General features: G+C 43.2%; 1 protein-coding gene across 21 annotated transcripts in view; it reads left to right on the forward strand.

Moving 5' to 3' along the window:
- The window catches only part of Mark3 (microtubule affinity regulating kinase 3), a 90,083-nt gene that overhangs the window by 48,433 nt on the left and 26,150 nt on the right, over nt 1-15,500 (forward strand). For 12 of the 21 annotated variants that reach the window (XM_063261495.1, XM_006240563.5, XM_063261497.1 and 9 more), the window contains 8 exon segments: nt 3,053-3,123; nt 5,177-5,233; nt 7,337-7,573; nt 7,739-7,858; nt 8,059-8,158; nt 8,466-8,578; nt 9,199-9,352; nt 13,973-14,190. In XM_063261495.1, coding sequence (XP_063117565.1) covers nt 3,053-3,123; nt 5,177-5,233; nt 7,337-7,573; nt 7,739-7,858; nt 8,059-8,158; nt 8,466-8,578; nt 9,199-9,352; nt 13,973-14,190 — 1,070 coding nt within the window. 21 annotated transcript variants of the gene reach the window in all.

A 15,500-nucleotide genomic window follows, 5' to 3' on the forward strand; every position in this document is an offset into this window, starting at 1 on the left:
TTGTCCAGCGGCTTAATCTGAGTGTTAATACATCTGTGATAGGAAAATTTTTTCCAGCTTATAAATTGTATTCCTGATTTATAAAACTTAGTTACTTATTGTGAGTGTGCTTCACAGTTGTTGAAATCTTTTAAGAGGCTTATATTGTGTTGCAGTAAATATTAAAAAAAATGGCTAAACCTTTTATCCTGCACTGCTAGCACCTGTACATAATTTATCTCTGATTAGTATCTCTCCCAGTGTGAGCCACGAACTCTCTGGTTCCAGCTATCCAGTAAAATCAGGTCTCTAGAAATCCAGCACGGGCTCTGCCCACACGCCCAACAACCCAGTGACATCATGACTCAATAAACTATAATTTATCAATCAGATTTATATGTTAAATTCTCAATCCACAATATATCCACACAATAAATTCACAACCAATTGATAAGGCTATAAACTGCCCACCTAGATAAGGTAAATTTGCCTATAGAAATCCATCCGTTAAGAAATATACATAACTACCTTGGCAAATCAAGACCATCCAGATCTGGGTCATCCTTCTCTGTCTCCATCTTGATTCTCCTCCTCCTTCCCCTTCTCTCCTACCTTACAAAAGCTTTGTCCCCTCCTTATTTTTTTACTGTCCAATCATGGCCTTGACCTAACTTATGACAGTCCTCACCTGCATATAGACATCAACCTACAATATTGTATTTGAATTTATAAAGAATGATTTGGATATTTGGACCTCATGTATGGTTGGTATAACAGTGAGTCATTTCATTTACTAATAGTTTTCTTTCTTATGTGTATGTGATATGTGTATATGTGTGCATGCATGGGTCTCATGCTCACGCATGCATGTCACAGAAAACAGGATAGGGTTAGGTGTCCTCTTCTGTCCTTCTGTCCTTATTCCCTGGAGGAAGGATCACTCCTTGAACCTGGAACTTGAGTCTTTTTTTTTTTTTTTAAATCATGTCAAGCCAGGAGAGGAAGAGAGGAAGAGAGAGAGAGAGAGAGAGAGAGAGAGAGAGAGAGAGAGAGAGGGAGAGGGAGGAAGAGCGGAAGGAAGAGTGAGAGTGAGGAAGAAGAGTGAGAGTCGGAACTTGAGTTTTTTGATCCTCCTGACTCCCTCTATGGCACTGGGATTACAGGCCTATGAAGACCACATCTGCCTTGTTCCAAAGATGTGGCGGTCCACCTTCAAGTCTTCTTGGCTGAGTAAGAAGCACCTTTAACCACTAAGGCAGGTTTCTGCCTTACCTTTTTGGTTTATTGTGTTTTTAGTGTGGGATAGTGGGGCGGTTTGGCAAGGTCTTTTGAATCCCAGGCTTGCCATGAACTTGCTGTGTAGTTGTTGGTATGTGTCTTACGTTTATTATGTTAAAACACTAGAGCAACTTAGAGAAGGAAGCGTTTACTTGGGCTTATAGATCCAGGGATAGGCATTCATCCTGGCAGGGTGGCAGAGCAGCAAGCAGCAGTCATGGCAGCAGGAGCAGGAAGCTTGAGAGCGCCCATCTTCAACCCCAGCACTATGGCAGAGAGAACACTCTGGAAGTAGGGCAAGATTTTCAGTTCTCACAGCCTACCCCCAGTGAACAGAAGTCCATACCTATGAAACCTCCTCAAACAACTGTGAACCACATATCCAGATGCCAGGGTGTGCAGAAGCTCTCATCTACGCTACTGCAGTAGCCAGAGATGACGACCATGCTCTGTTGGCATCACCTCATCCTGTCCTGAGCCTCACTGCTCACCACTGCTGCGTACCCCTTGTAGGCAGTCCTGCTTCTGCCCGACTGGTTACTGCATAGGTACTAGAGTGGCTTCCCACCCCGTCCTCTCATCCTACTCTTCCCAGTCTGCAGTCAGTGATACTTGTACAAAGTCAGTTTTAGGTTCTCACCTCATTTAGAGTATAGCAGAGCCCTTTGCAAACCCTGCCCTGTGTTTTCCCCATTGTTTACACTTCTCCAGTACCTGTGTCTGCCTTACTGCTTTCCTCTCCCACCTATGTATGTATGTGTGTGTGTGTGTGTATGTATGTATGTATGTATGTATGTATGTATGTATATGTTTATGTCTTTTACTCTGACAGTTTGTCCGCTCCATTAGATAGATAGAGGGGCACAAACATGTGCCCTATAAACTCTTGTTATTTTCCTCCTTTTTTTCACAGCTGTCATGGCTCCTGGACTCACTCTGTGCATGTGTGTTTGTTGTTTCTCCTGTTAACAGGATACTCAGGAAAGGGGCTCTACTGACCTTGCTGCTGGGTTCTCCAGAGCAGGGAGCATTGCCTGCAGTTAGTGGATAGTTACCTTTAATAACTGAAGCAGTTCATTAATAATAGAAACTAATACTGATTTATTAATTAGTAAATCAAGACATTTGCAGAAAATAAAGTAATGCCTGGTGATAATCTTACAGGAAGATACTTTTTGGGGAGAGGTCTGGAGAGAAATAGGATCTTTCTTTAGAACAGGCTGGCCTAGAACTGCCTGTCTCTGCTTCCAGTGTGCTGGGGTAAAAGCATGCGCCACCACACCTGGCTTACCTTTCCATCTTAACTGCTCAATTTCTGTTGAGGCTGTTGAAAGTGCACATAGCTTAAATGTGTGAGAGTCTTTTTATAGTGTACCTTCAGTCTCAGGCTTATTCCTGTGAGCATAGTTAGCCTCAGTTATAGCTTAGTGAACATGTTTTTAGAACTGTTAACTAACTACATACTTACATTTAGATGTATTTAAATTTTAAAAATAAGAGCTAGAGAATTGGCAAAAGGCACTGACTGCTTTTGTGGAAGACCAGGGTTTAGTTCTCAGCACCCATAGGGCCACTCACAATCATCCATTTGGAACTCAAGTTCCAGGGGAACAGAGTACCTCTTTTTGATCTCTGCAGGCAACAGGCATGCACCCAGGCAAAACACACATACATGTAAAATAAATAAATCTAAAAATATTTTAAATTAAAAAAGACTAAAACAACATTATCAATTTATGGGAAAATTAACACCCAGTTGTAGGATTTCTGCTTAATTTTATTTCTCTTATTATAGGTGAAGTATTTGACTATTTGGTTGCACATGGAAGAATGAAGGAAAAAGAAGCAAGAGCTAAGTTTAGACAGGTATGGATTAGTGTTTAGTTTGTTAATTCATAAGTTACATTGTTAATCTTGGTAGTGCAATTAAGAGTGGTATCCAAGCTGGGCATGGTGGTGCACGCCTTTAATCCCAAGGCTTGGGAGGCAGAGGCAGGCAGATCTCTGAGTTCATGGCCAGTCTGGTCTGCCGAATGAGTTCTAGAACAGCTGGGGGGACACAGAGAAACACTGTCTCGAAAAACAAAAACAAACAAACAAACAAAAAAAGTACTTGTTGGGCTGGAGAGATGGTTAAGAGCACAGACTGCTCTTTCAGAGGTCCTGAGTTCAATTCCCAGCAACCACATGACAGCTCACAGCCATCTGTAATGAGATCTGATGCCCTCTTCTGGTATGTCTGAAAACAGCTAGTGTTCATATATATAATAAATAAATCTTTTTTAAAGTGGTATAAAAAGAGTCAGTAAAATGCCTACTGTGCAAGCACTAGGACCTAGGTTTGAGGCCACTGGAACACACAGAAAGATGGGCATAGTGATGTGCATCTATAACTCCAACACTGGGAAAGAGGAGACCAGATCTTTGAAGCTCATTGGCCAGCCAGTCTAGCCAATCAGTAAGCATCAGGTCCAGTGAGGGACCATGTCCAGAATATAAGATAGAAGTAGTAGAGGAAGACACTCAGTGCTGACCTCTGGCCTCTGCACAGACACACATTCAGTCAACCAACAGACCAAGTGGGAAGACACCCAGTGTTGCCCTCTGGGCTCATAATACTGATTGGCTAGTAACATCTTTTTAAGAACTTTTTATGTCTGAGACACTGTGTTACTAGCAAATGTGGATCACACTTGATGGAGTCAATAAGGTCTTAAAATTATATTTATTTAGCGTGTGTGCATGTGCAAGCCCAAGTTTGTCAGGGCAGCCTGCAGTGGTCAGTTCTTCCTCTTCCCTGTGGGCCCCAGAGATTGAATGCAGGCCATCAGGCTTGATGTCACTGTCCTTTGCCCATCGAACCATCTCAAAGTCCACCCAGAAAATACCCAGGCTCTGAGTCTTCCTTACAGATAATTGTCTCTAGCTTAACACCAGGAAGTCAGCAGGAGGTTTTCAGTATTTTCCCGTCACTATGGTGTCAGGTTAGCTTCAAGTTGTTTGGAGCGAGAGGAAGAGACTGAAGAGGGGCAGGAGACGATAAGATGTGATTCAAAAGCAGGACTTAAAAATAACCTTTAAGAAAAATCTCAACCAGAGCTTCCAGGGACTAAGCCATTACCTAAAGACTATACATGGACTGACCCTGGACTCTGACCCCATAGGTAGCAATGAATATCCTAGTAAGAGCACCAGTGGAAGGGGAAGCCCTGGGTCCTGCTAAGACTGAACCCCCAGTGAACTAGACTATGGGGGGAGGGCGGCAATGGGGGGAGGGTTGGGAGGGGAACACCCATAAGGAAGGGGAGGGGGGAGGGGGATGTTTGCCCGGAAACCGGGAAAGGGAATAACACTTGAAATGTATATAAGAAATACTCAAGTTAATAAAAATAAATAAATAAATAAATAAATGAATGAATGAAAAAAGCATTAAAAAAAAGAAAAATCTCAATATCAGAAAAATATGTTCATGGGGGTTGGAGATATGGCCCAGTGGGTAGAGTACTTGCTAGCATTCATGCAGCCCTGGTTGGTTCATTCCCAGCACCACATGAACCCAGTGTAGCAGGCTGCATGATTTCAGTCCTGAGGCTTAGGCTTGGAAACTGAAGGACCAGAGGAGTTCAGCATCATTGTCACCTGTATACAAAGTTCACAGCCAACCTGGGCTATGCAAAACTGCCTGAGTACAACAAAGCAGGGAGTAGCGGCACGGTCCTCCAACTGTCCTTACACAGGAGGCAAAGCAGGCACGACTGGGAGGCTGGGGCTAGTGGTTTCCAGGCCAACCCCAGCTATACAGTGAGATCCTGTCTCAGAAGGAACAAAAAGAAAAAAGAAAGGAGAGAAGAAAAAACAAGGGTAAATGAATATTATGATTGAGTAGGGTGGTGACTAACCCCACTTTTCTCATGTCCAGATTGTGTCCGCAGTACAGTATTGCCACCAAAAACGGATCGTTCACAGAGACCTCAAGGTGAGCCCAAGTACCCTTGCTAGGCTGTACAGTGGTCTGGCAGCTGCTTTGCAGATGAAGGTTAGACTGTGTTGTTCAGTGGGAGAGTTACGTTCTCTCATGATGCACTCCTGTTGACGGAGCGTGCCATCTTCACTGTGTATGTAGGTAGAGATGCTCATTGTTTAACGTAAAGTGCACGGGCTATTTCAGGTCTCTGTTGTAAGCTGTGGTATCTGTTGGAGTCCTCCACAGGCTGCAGCTCTGCTTTCACTTGGCAGTTAGGACTCACAGAGCATTTTCCATGGAGGCCTTCAGCTTGGGTCTCCCCACATGCACTCCTCACTGTCCCCACCCTACTTCCTCACAGACCCGCCCTCTGGCTCACAGCACATTCTCGAAACAGTTGCTAGACACTCAGTCTTAGCTTAGTACTTTGATGCACTCTGCTCATAAGGTTACTGTCTACTTGCTTGTCCCTCTCAGCACCCAGCCCTGAGTGCATCCATCCGGTTGTGGTAGCAGCCTACATATGAATGAACACCACCCCCCCCACCCCCCACCACCCCCACCCCCCGCCCCCCGTCTATACCTGCATCCAGAGCTGTCCTAGGACCCAAGCATCCTGGTACCTAGGCAGAGAGTATACCTTGGACACCTCTGGTATAGCCAGTTCTCAGTCAAAATCTAAACTGGAGCGTGCCATTTTTATTATTGTGACTAAAGCTTCTCAGGAGCTTTCTGCTTAACCTCCAGTCAGTCCCCACGTCCTTTTGTTGCTGTCAACTGTCCCTTCTATTTCATTGCCACCCTCCAAAACCAGACCACAGCCATGTTATAGTCAACTAAAACAATTTCTTGTCTTTTCTACTCCTGACTTTCCCTCTTTCCCATTCTATCTTTATTCCATGTATATGGGTGTTTTCTCTGCTTGTGTGTCTGTGCACTGTGTGTGTGCAATACCTGTAGAAGCCAGAAGAGGCCATCAATAACCCCTCCTCCCTACCAACAGCAACCAGATGGTTTTTAGCTTCCAAGTAGGTACTGGGAATCAAACCTGGGTCCCCTAGAAGAGCAGCAGTGTCTGCTAAGCCATCTCTCCAGCCTTCAGAATGACCTTTTAGAAACACTGTTAAAGGCATGATGACACATGCTTCTAATCCCCACACTCAGAGGAGGAGCTGCATATCTGTGGGTTTAAGGGCAACCCGGCCTACATAAAGAGTTCCTGTGAAGACAGAGCTAAAAGGATGAGACGCTGTCACAAAAAAAAAAAAGAAGCCAAATAAAAAAACCAAAAATCAAAAAAAGTGCACACATGATTGTCCCTTCCTCGTTTAACAGCTCTTTAGTGGTTTTCTCTCCCCCGAGCTTAGAAAGCTGAACTTTGTAAATACTGCTCATTTGGCGCCTGCCACCTCCCCAGCCATCTCTGTGGAGCACCTCCCTCCACACATTGTCTTTCAGGTGTCGGCAGAAATGCGCTCTCACTGTGTGGACTTCCAAGTCTGTTCTGCCCCAAACACACCTGTTTCACTTGTGCTGGGACGTTTCTGTGGCCCTTTCGTGCTGAGACTGAGGTTGGTGGGTGCCTGTCATGTACTCAGGTCTCAGCAGCCTGTTTCCCACCCTACAGTATGAGCTTCCGAGGGCAGGGCCCTGTCTCGCCCGTCCTTGTACATCCAGACAGCAGTCTAGTGCTTGCCGTGTAGCGGCTGCTTAGTGCCTGTCAGCTAAAAAGTGACTGGTTTGTGTCTGGGGTGAGGTTGAGAGTTCTTCCCAAGCAATGCCCATTTACAACCACTTCATGGTATTTATCCATTGTGACGACCTAAAGCACACACCTGTGTTTTTAAAAGGCCTCCTATTAATTGAAGAAGCTTTTTTAGTTTCTTGACCTTGAAGTGTTTTCTCTTTAAATTTGTCTTACAATTGTTATGTATTTGATTGTTAATATCAAATTATGAATTCTAATTTATCTTTTGTTTTTCTCTCAAAATAGTGTTTTTACATTTGCTAATTAGAGATAAGTCCTTGTAAAAAGCCTTTTTTGAGATGCCTAATACTATTGTCATAACTGTGTTTTAGTTAAGTTTCATTTTTGTCTTGATGTTTTCCCTCTAGGCTGAAAATCTGTTATTAGATGCGGATATGAACATTAAAATAGCAGATTTTGGTTTTAGCAATGAATTTACTGTTGGCAGTAAACTAGACACGTTTTGTGGTAGTCCTCCATATGCAGCCCCTGAGCTCTTCCAGGGCAAGAAGTATGACGGGCCGGAAGTGGACGTGTGGAGTCTCGGCGTCATTCTGTACACCCTAGTCAGTGGGTCACTTCCCTTTGATGGTCAGAACCTGAAGGTATAAGAAGCAGTTGCAGCCATGCACTTCACAACTAAAGATTTTTATAAAATTGTATAAACTGACAGTTTAATGCTCTGTCAGTATGGGTGCATTATGGGTTTGGTTCATTGTTACTGTTTTAACCTAAAAACGAACTCTTCTTTGGTTCCTACATCCCCAAAGGAACTGAGAGAGAGAGTCCTCCGAGGGAAGTACAGAATCCCTTTCTACATGTCCACAGACTGTGAGAACCTTCTCAAGCGCTTCCTGGTGCTGAACCCAGTTAAACGCGGCACTCTGGAGGTAACCACCCTGGGGAGGAGGAGCGTTCGCAGGGCTGTGCTGGGTTCGGGTCTGTGACACTGAGCGCTGATGGAGTTGAGTAGTAAGTGAGCAACAGCAGAGCGCCTTGTTTCCACCAGAGTGAGCGAGCGCAGTGCTGTAATCATGTAACTGTTGAGATAACTTTGTTCTGTGCTGCTAACACACAGCTTGCCTTTCAGCAAATCATGAAGGACAGGTGGATCAATGCAGGTCATGAGGAAGAGGAGCTTAAGCCATTTGTCGAACCAGAACTAGACATCTCAGACCAGAAGAGAATAGGTAATTGCTCTGTCCGTGTGTGCTCGCGCGTGCACGTGTGTGTACATGTTTACATGTGTGCATTATGCTGTTTTGCTCCTCTGTGTACGGCTTACACAGAAATAAAGCGAAGGTGAGCACAGAACGCAGAGACACAGTCAGTGGTCCGTCCGTTCTGTCTTACTCAGGAGTTTGCTCCCTGCACTTGTGTTCAGCAGCTCTTCTGTCAGAAAGTGCATTACCTTCTAAATGAAAGAAAGCTCTTTCTCCCTATGCTACCATGATTTGCAACCAAAATTCAATATATAAATCCTATTGTGTCTTTTAGATATTATGGTGGGAATGGGATATTCCCAAGAAGAAATACAAGAATCTCTTAGTAAAATGAAATACGATGAAATCACAGCGACGTACTTGTTACTGGGGAGGAAGTCTGCAGAGGTAAGAGTGCTTAGAGAGGGACAGAAGGGCCAGTCTACACTACATAAACAAAAGCAAACCGACAGAAAAAACTGTGTCCAACAAAAGTTGACTTTAATTTATTTAAAAATCAACAGTTATTAGTTATGTAACTGTTCTCTTAATTTTTTAATATAGCAGTTGGTATTCATTTTAAAACTTTGTTCATAAACAGTGACCTAACTCCGTTCACTTTTATAAGCTATTGTTTTATATTTTTGGTTGTGAGTCTAGCCCAAAGTCTACTATTTTAACTTTAAGATAATAACCCTTTATCATCAATAATGTCACAGATGTACAATCATAAGTTAACTGATGTAAAATACCCAAACAAAGCAAACAGTATAGTATAGTAGTTCTTTGAAAAGGTCATTAACTTATGGTCTTACTCCCAGGAGTCAGAAAGATACTTTTGACTGAGTTTAAAGTTGAAGTTGTTCTTTTATATGTTGTGATAACTCCTCTCTGATGGGAGAGGAGCGTGCGTGTGTGTGTGTGTGTGTGTGTGTGTGTGTGTGTGTGTGTGTGCTTGCGTCACGAGGAGTTTCCTGACAAGCCACTGGGCTCTGTGCATGGTTGCTCCTCTTTTCGTTCTCCCGTAGCTGGACGCTAGTGACTCCAGTTCTAGCAGCAACCTTTCACTTGCTAAGGTGCGGCCAAGCAGTGACCTCAGCAATAGCACTGGCCAGTCTCCTCATCACAAAGGGCAGAGGAGTGTGTCTTCAAGTCAGAAGCAGAGACGGTACAGTGACCACGGTAAGTCTGAGACCATGCCAGTCTTTTCTGAATGTGTTCCCTGTATAGAGCCTAGCAGGACAGGGGTTGGCTTGCTATCCCTGTCTACGTTAGGGGGCTGGCATGGTTAAGGTCCTCTAACAATTTGGAACATATACTGTTGGGTAAGGTGTAGCAGAGTGAAAGCCATAGTTAGGTCTGTCTCTCTTTGGTGTGTGTAAGGTAACTGACCAGAGCACCGCAGCTGGTGGAGCTCTCCGTACTGGTGGGCGAGTTCTGTTGACGGAGCAGCTCACCATGGGAGGGTAGTGTGCACCTAAATGGAGGGAATGACTTTCAGATTTCCTTTAATGGGTGTGAGTATTTAACTTCATCTGTATATCTGCACCACTTGGGCCTGGTGCCCATGCAGCTGGAGAGTGTGTTAGAACCTGGAATATAGATGCTTGTGAGCCATGATGTGGGTGCTGGGTCTTCTGTAAGAGTAGGCAGTGTTCTCAACTGAACCATCTCTCCAGTCTCAAGGATTTCATTTGTGTGTGTGTGTGTGTGTGTGTGTGTGTGTGTGTGTGTGTGTGTGTGTATTAATTAAGATTTTTCTCAAGAAGGAGATGTCACTGTATAGCCCTGGCTGCCCTAAAACTCACTCTATAAACCGGGCTGGCCTCACAGAGACCCAGTTGCCTCTGCCTCCTGATTGTTGGGTTAAAGATATCTGCCGCAGCCACCTGGCTAGGATTTTCTATTGTAATTTCAATTAAAGGTGAAAATTTGAGGCTGGACATTTTGATAAATGCCTGTAATCCCAGCACTTGGGTGGTAGAGGCAGGAGGATCAAGAATGTAAGGTTGAAACTAAAGAGATGGTTAAGTAGTGGTTAAGAGAGCTTCCTGTTCTTTCCAAGGGCCTGTGTTCAGTTCCTAGTCTATTCCTCCAGGTCTAGGGGACTCAGCGCCATCTTCTGGCACAAACATGCATGCAAACAAAACAATTATCTGCACAAAATACTTCTCTTTAAACTTCAAAACAAGTTAAGGCCCTCCTTGTCTGTGTACCAAGACCCTGTTACAGAAGAAGGAAGGGGGAAATAAATAAGACAAAGAAGTGTGTGGGATAGTAAATTTATCCTATCTGTGGGGTCTGTAGATGAGAAGTAATGTTGATATCTCTCCTCCTATGTATTCATGTCAGCTAAAAACGGCCAACAGAATGCCAACTGTAGATGCTTACTACATACTGCCCTTAAAATACCCAATTTAATGGGAATTACTCCTAAATCTTGAAAGAAACCAGTGGAATTTTCTCTTTTATCAAGGGAATAATCTTAGTAAATTTATTCTTTCTTAAGCATGTAGAGTTCACCTGAATTTTATGACTTTTTTCTAGACATAAAAAAAGGCTTTAGTACGTCCACTGTATCAGTAAGGCACAGAGAAAGTGTGTCAGCATTCCTCCCAGGAGACAGCAATTGAGGAATGCCCAGAGCAAGGTGCACTCCTTGTCCCCAGTCTTGTGGCTTTCTACTAAACTAGGACCTTATCTACTCATAATCCATCTTCACCAGGAAAAGGTCTGTGTGGCCCCAGGTGTATATAGGGCCAAATATCCCTTACAAAGCATAAAAGTAATTTATTTTAAAGTAATTATTTTATATGCAGGTGATGTAACTATTTTATTGAAAAGGAATTTTTTGATGTTTTTACATAGATCTCTTTGTTGGTGGCTTTTTGTTTTGCTTCGTTTTATTAAGACAGGGTCTCATTCTGTATTTCTAGGTGGCTTGAAACTTGCTATAGAGATCCAGTCTGGCCTTGAATTTCCTTTTTTGGGGAGCATTGAATTTCTAGAGATCTGTCTTTACTTCAGAAGTTTGGGGATTAAAGGCCTGTGTCAGCACACCTGACGTTTTGATACTGTAGGACATAGAACATTAATAATATTTTTCCAATTGATTCCTTATTCGTAATAATCCTTTTAGATTATAAAAATAGTTTACTCTCTCTACAATAATACTTACTGAGAATACCACTTCATCTGAATGCATATGTGATACACAGGACTGGAGAGAGCACACATTGAACTGCTCTTACATATAGGACCACAGTTTGATTCCCGGCGTCCATGTGCTTTTTTACTACTGCTTGTAACTATGGTTCCAGGCAATCCAGTGTCCTTCATGGGTTCTTGCATGTACATGTCACTCATAAACTCACAAAGGCAAACACACACACGTAAATAAAGAAGTGGCCTTTGTGTTTGACCTCCGTCCTGAACATGTGCACTCATGCAGTCGGTGATGATGCTTACTGACAGCTTGACTGCCTGGATTTGGTACATGGGAGCCACACAGTGGAACGGGAGGAACTATTTCTGCAAACCACCCTCTGGCCTCTGCATGTATACACATATGTAAACCACATATGAGTGGTTTGTGTGTTTGTTTGTTTGTTTGTTTGTTTGTTTTAATTTTTAAAGAAAAGGAAAAGTGGGGGTTGGGGACTTAGCTCAGTGGTAGAGTGCTTGCCTAGGAAGCGCAAGGCCCAGGGTTCGGTCCCCAGCTCCGAAAAAAAGAACCAAAAAAAAAAAAAAAGAAAAAGAAAAAGAAAAAGAAAATTACCTCTGCACACATCTTGGATATATGTTGAGGGAATGATTTAAGCAGAAAGAATGACTCAGGCTGGAGGAATGGCTCAAGATGTTTAAAGCACTCGTTGTTCCTAAACAGAACTGGAACTCAGTGTGCAGTCACCCACAAGATGACTTAACAACACCCATAACTTCAGTTGTAGGGTATCCAACACCTTCTGATCTCCTCAGACACCAAGCATCTACATGAAGTACATATTACATTCAGGCAAAATATTCATGCACATAAATAAATCTTCAAAAAACCAGGCCAGCAAAGGAAGGAAAGAATACATTGAGCAAGATGGCTCGGGGTAAACAAAGATGACTCAGGGGGTAAATACCCAGGACTGATACTGACATTGTGTGTGTGTGTGTGTGTGTGTGTGTGTGTGTGTGTGTGTGTGTGTGTGTGGTGTGTGTGTGTGTGTGTGTGTGTGTGTGTGTGTGTGTGTGTGTGTGTGTGTGTACGTGCGTGCTCATGTGTTCCCACAAATTAATTTTAAAAAACAAAAAACAAAAACCGTCACCTCAGGCAATGGCAGTACATGCCTTTAATCCCAGCATTTGGGAACCAGGGGCAGGTGGATCTCTGTGAGTTCAAGGCCAGTCTAGTCTGGAGCAAATTCCAGGACAGCCAGAACTACACAGAGAAATCCTGTTCTGGAAAAAAAATAACAGCAAAAACTTCAACTCTATACTATTGATTTATATTTAAACAATATTCTTAAAATGACAGGATACTAGAAGTGCTTAGAAATGCTGGGGTTAGAGGAGCAAGAAGTATTGGATGATGTAGATGATACAGTTCAGTGGTCATGAGAAAGTAGACCACTGGGTCTGAAAGGTAAACTCACATGAAACTGCATACATGATGATGGGTGTAAAGTGCACAGACACATGAGTAACAGTTATCTGTTTGCATGTAGAGTGTCAAGTCTAATGTTGAAATGGTTTACAGTGTCAAGACAGATGTGTGCCAATGGCAGCATCACCCTGGGCTTGATTAATTCTTAGTTTATATGTTACAGTAGCACATCTGAGAACTAAATTAGTGGGATTCCATAAATCAGTCCTTTTTAAGACCTAATTTCCAAATGCAGCTACCATTTAGATTTTGGCCCAGGAACTAGTTCCCCTCTTTTGGTAGACGGACGTAAGATGTCTTCTCTCTGCGTTTGTCGCTATTCTGTTTCGAGTCAAGGTCTCACTGTAGAGCTCAGACTATCTTGGAACTTGTGGTCTTCCTGCCTCAACTTCTTTAAGTACTGTGCTTAAGACCATAGCACAGGTCTTCTGGTGTTCTTTTATGAGCTTTTTGGTTTTTTTGGAGCTGAGGACCGAAGCCAGGGCCTTGCGCTTGCTAGGCAAGTGCTCTACCACTGAGCTAAATCCCCAACCCCTGTTCTTTTACGATCTTACACTGGCATTGTGTCTTAATATTTGTGGTAGCTCTGTGTCCATTTCCAGTGTTTTGAACTCCAGATCACCTGTGTTAACATGGGGCCTCAGAGTGGCTGACTGTAGGAGATGAGTTAATCGTCTTCCAGGGTTCTCCCTGGATGTGCTCTCCTAAAGCATGGCTGTGCACATCTCCTCTCGGCTTCCACTCCTCCTTAGTCACTCACTCAGCTTCTCGCTTATCTAGAAATCTATGCTGTCTCATTCCCACAAGATGAGAATAGCTCATCAGAAAGAATATGATTTGCTTGATTGTACCAGAGCAGTTTGTTCTGCACACTGCTGTGCATCTAGTTAATTTCTAGTGATCCTCTAGATAACCACACAGTATTAAGTTGTTTCCAAAGGACCACTCGGTATCAACTTGTTAATATTTTTAGTCATGTTAAAAAGTAGAATATTTAAATAATAACCAAATGGAAAACAAATTAGAGAATTTTACTAGTTTACAGTTATAGAAGAATAAAGTATTAAATAATCTTACAAAATGTTAACTTTCACAGAATAAAATATGAACTGCATTCTGTCTTTTAAAGAATGAACTCTTTGTTGTAGCTGGACCAGCTATTCCTTCAGTTGTGGCATATCCGAAGAGGAGTCAGACCAGCACTGCAGATAGTGACCTCAAAGAAGATGGAGTTCCCTCCCGAAAATCAGGCAGCAGTGCTGTAGGAGGAAAGGGGATTGCCCCTGCCAGTCCCATGCTTGGGAATGCAAGCAATCCCAATAAAGCTGATATTCCCGAGCGCAAGAAAAGCCCTGCTGTCCCCAGTGTAAGTACCTGTGTAGGATCTTAGTCCCGGGTGTGTGGGGCTTGGAGCAGCTACACCTGTGCATCCATCCATGTCACTCTACTCTCTGCCTGCGGGCTTTCCTCCAGGCTACCGTATCTGCTCCATTTTTTTGTTTTGTTTTTGTAATTCCTGTTTTTTCGAATTCATTCCTGCTTCTTTAACAGAATATCTGAGACATATTTATAAGGAAGAGAAGTTTATCACTTGGGTTCTAGAAGCTGGAGAGTCTAGGATCAAGGCACTAGCATATTCATTGTCTAGTATTGTCTTTTCTGCTCCAGAGGTGAGGACATGGTGTCCTCCCACAGCAAAAGGAGCAGGCCCTCCCCCTTTAAAGCACTAACTAATGTCCTCCTGGAAGCCGGCTCCTCACTATTCCACTGAGGCTTATTCCCGTGAGCTCTGAGACTCAAGTCCTGTGTGTCAGAGGCACTGTGCTCTTCCTCCAGAGACAGCTACTTCCCATAAGTTATGTCAGCACTGAGTGATAGAGGAAGTCACAAAAAAGTGGCAGTGCAGACAGCAGTCTGTCTGTCCTCGGAGAGAGTGCTTTCCCTGATCCCTTTCTGGGTACCAAAGACTATGGACCAGCTAAACTGGAGGGGAAGAAACATTACATAATGAGTGTGCTAAAACTATACAACTCTGAATCCTTAGCTTAGTACAGTTCCCTCAGGATGTGGTTCTGTTAGAGTGAGTAGGATCCATTTAGTTCTGAGAGACTTTTTTTCCTGAATGGAAATGGTTCTGTCTGACATGTCTTATTAGTGCTTACGGAAGTCACTGTGGGCAGGATTTGCAGAGCAATGAACAGTCTTGAGGTTATCTGTAAGCGTTGGTTTCCCTCGCGCGACTGATAGGAGTGCGGCCTGCTCCTACCCACGGAAAGCTCAGAGAGGAGCTCATGCTATGTTCTGCGTCAGCAATTCACAAGGGCTTTACTTCTTTTCATCCTCTAGCATTGGGCCTAATCAAAATAAAACATTTCAATACTTAAATGTTGACTTCAGAATGCCTAACAGAGTGGGATTGTAGCTTTGTACTTTAATTTCAGTCTCCTACATTCTAGACTTAGTCTCTTCACTTTTGATGACACTAGACATAACAGTTTCCTCTTTCTCCACCTTGTGGCTTTTCACCTTGTATCTTATTTATACGTTGAAAGTGTATCCTGGGGATTATCAATGGTCAGTACTTAATGGCAGTATTTTATAGTTTTGTTACTATAGCAGAATTCTGAGTCAGTTAACTTAAAAAGAAGAAAGATGTGTTTTAGCTCAGGGCCAGCT

This window comes from Rattus norvegicus, chromosome 6, assembly GCF_036323735.1.
Source record: "Rattus norvegicus strain BN/NHsdMcwi chromosome 6, GRCr8, whole genome shotgun sequence".
Lineage (NCBI taxonomy): Eukaryota > Metazoa > Chordata > Mammalia > Rodentia > Muridae > Rattus > Rattus norvegicus.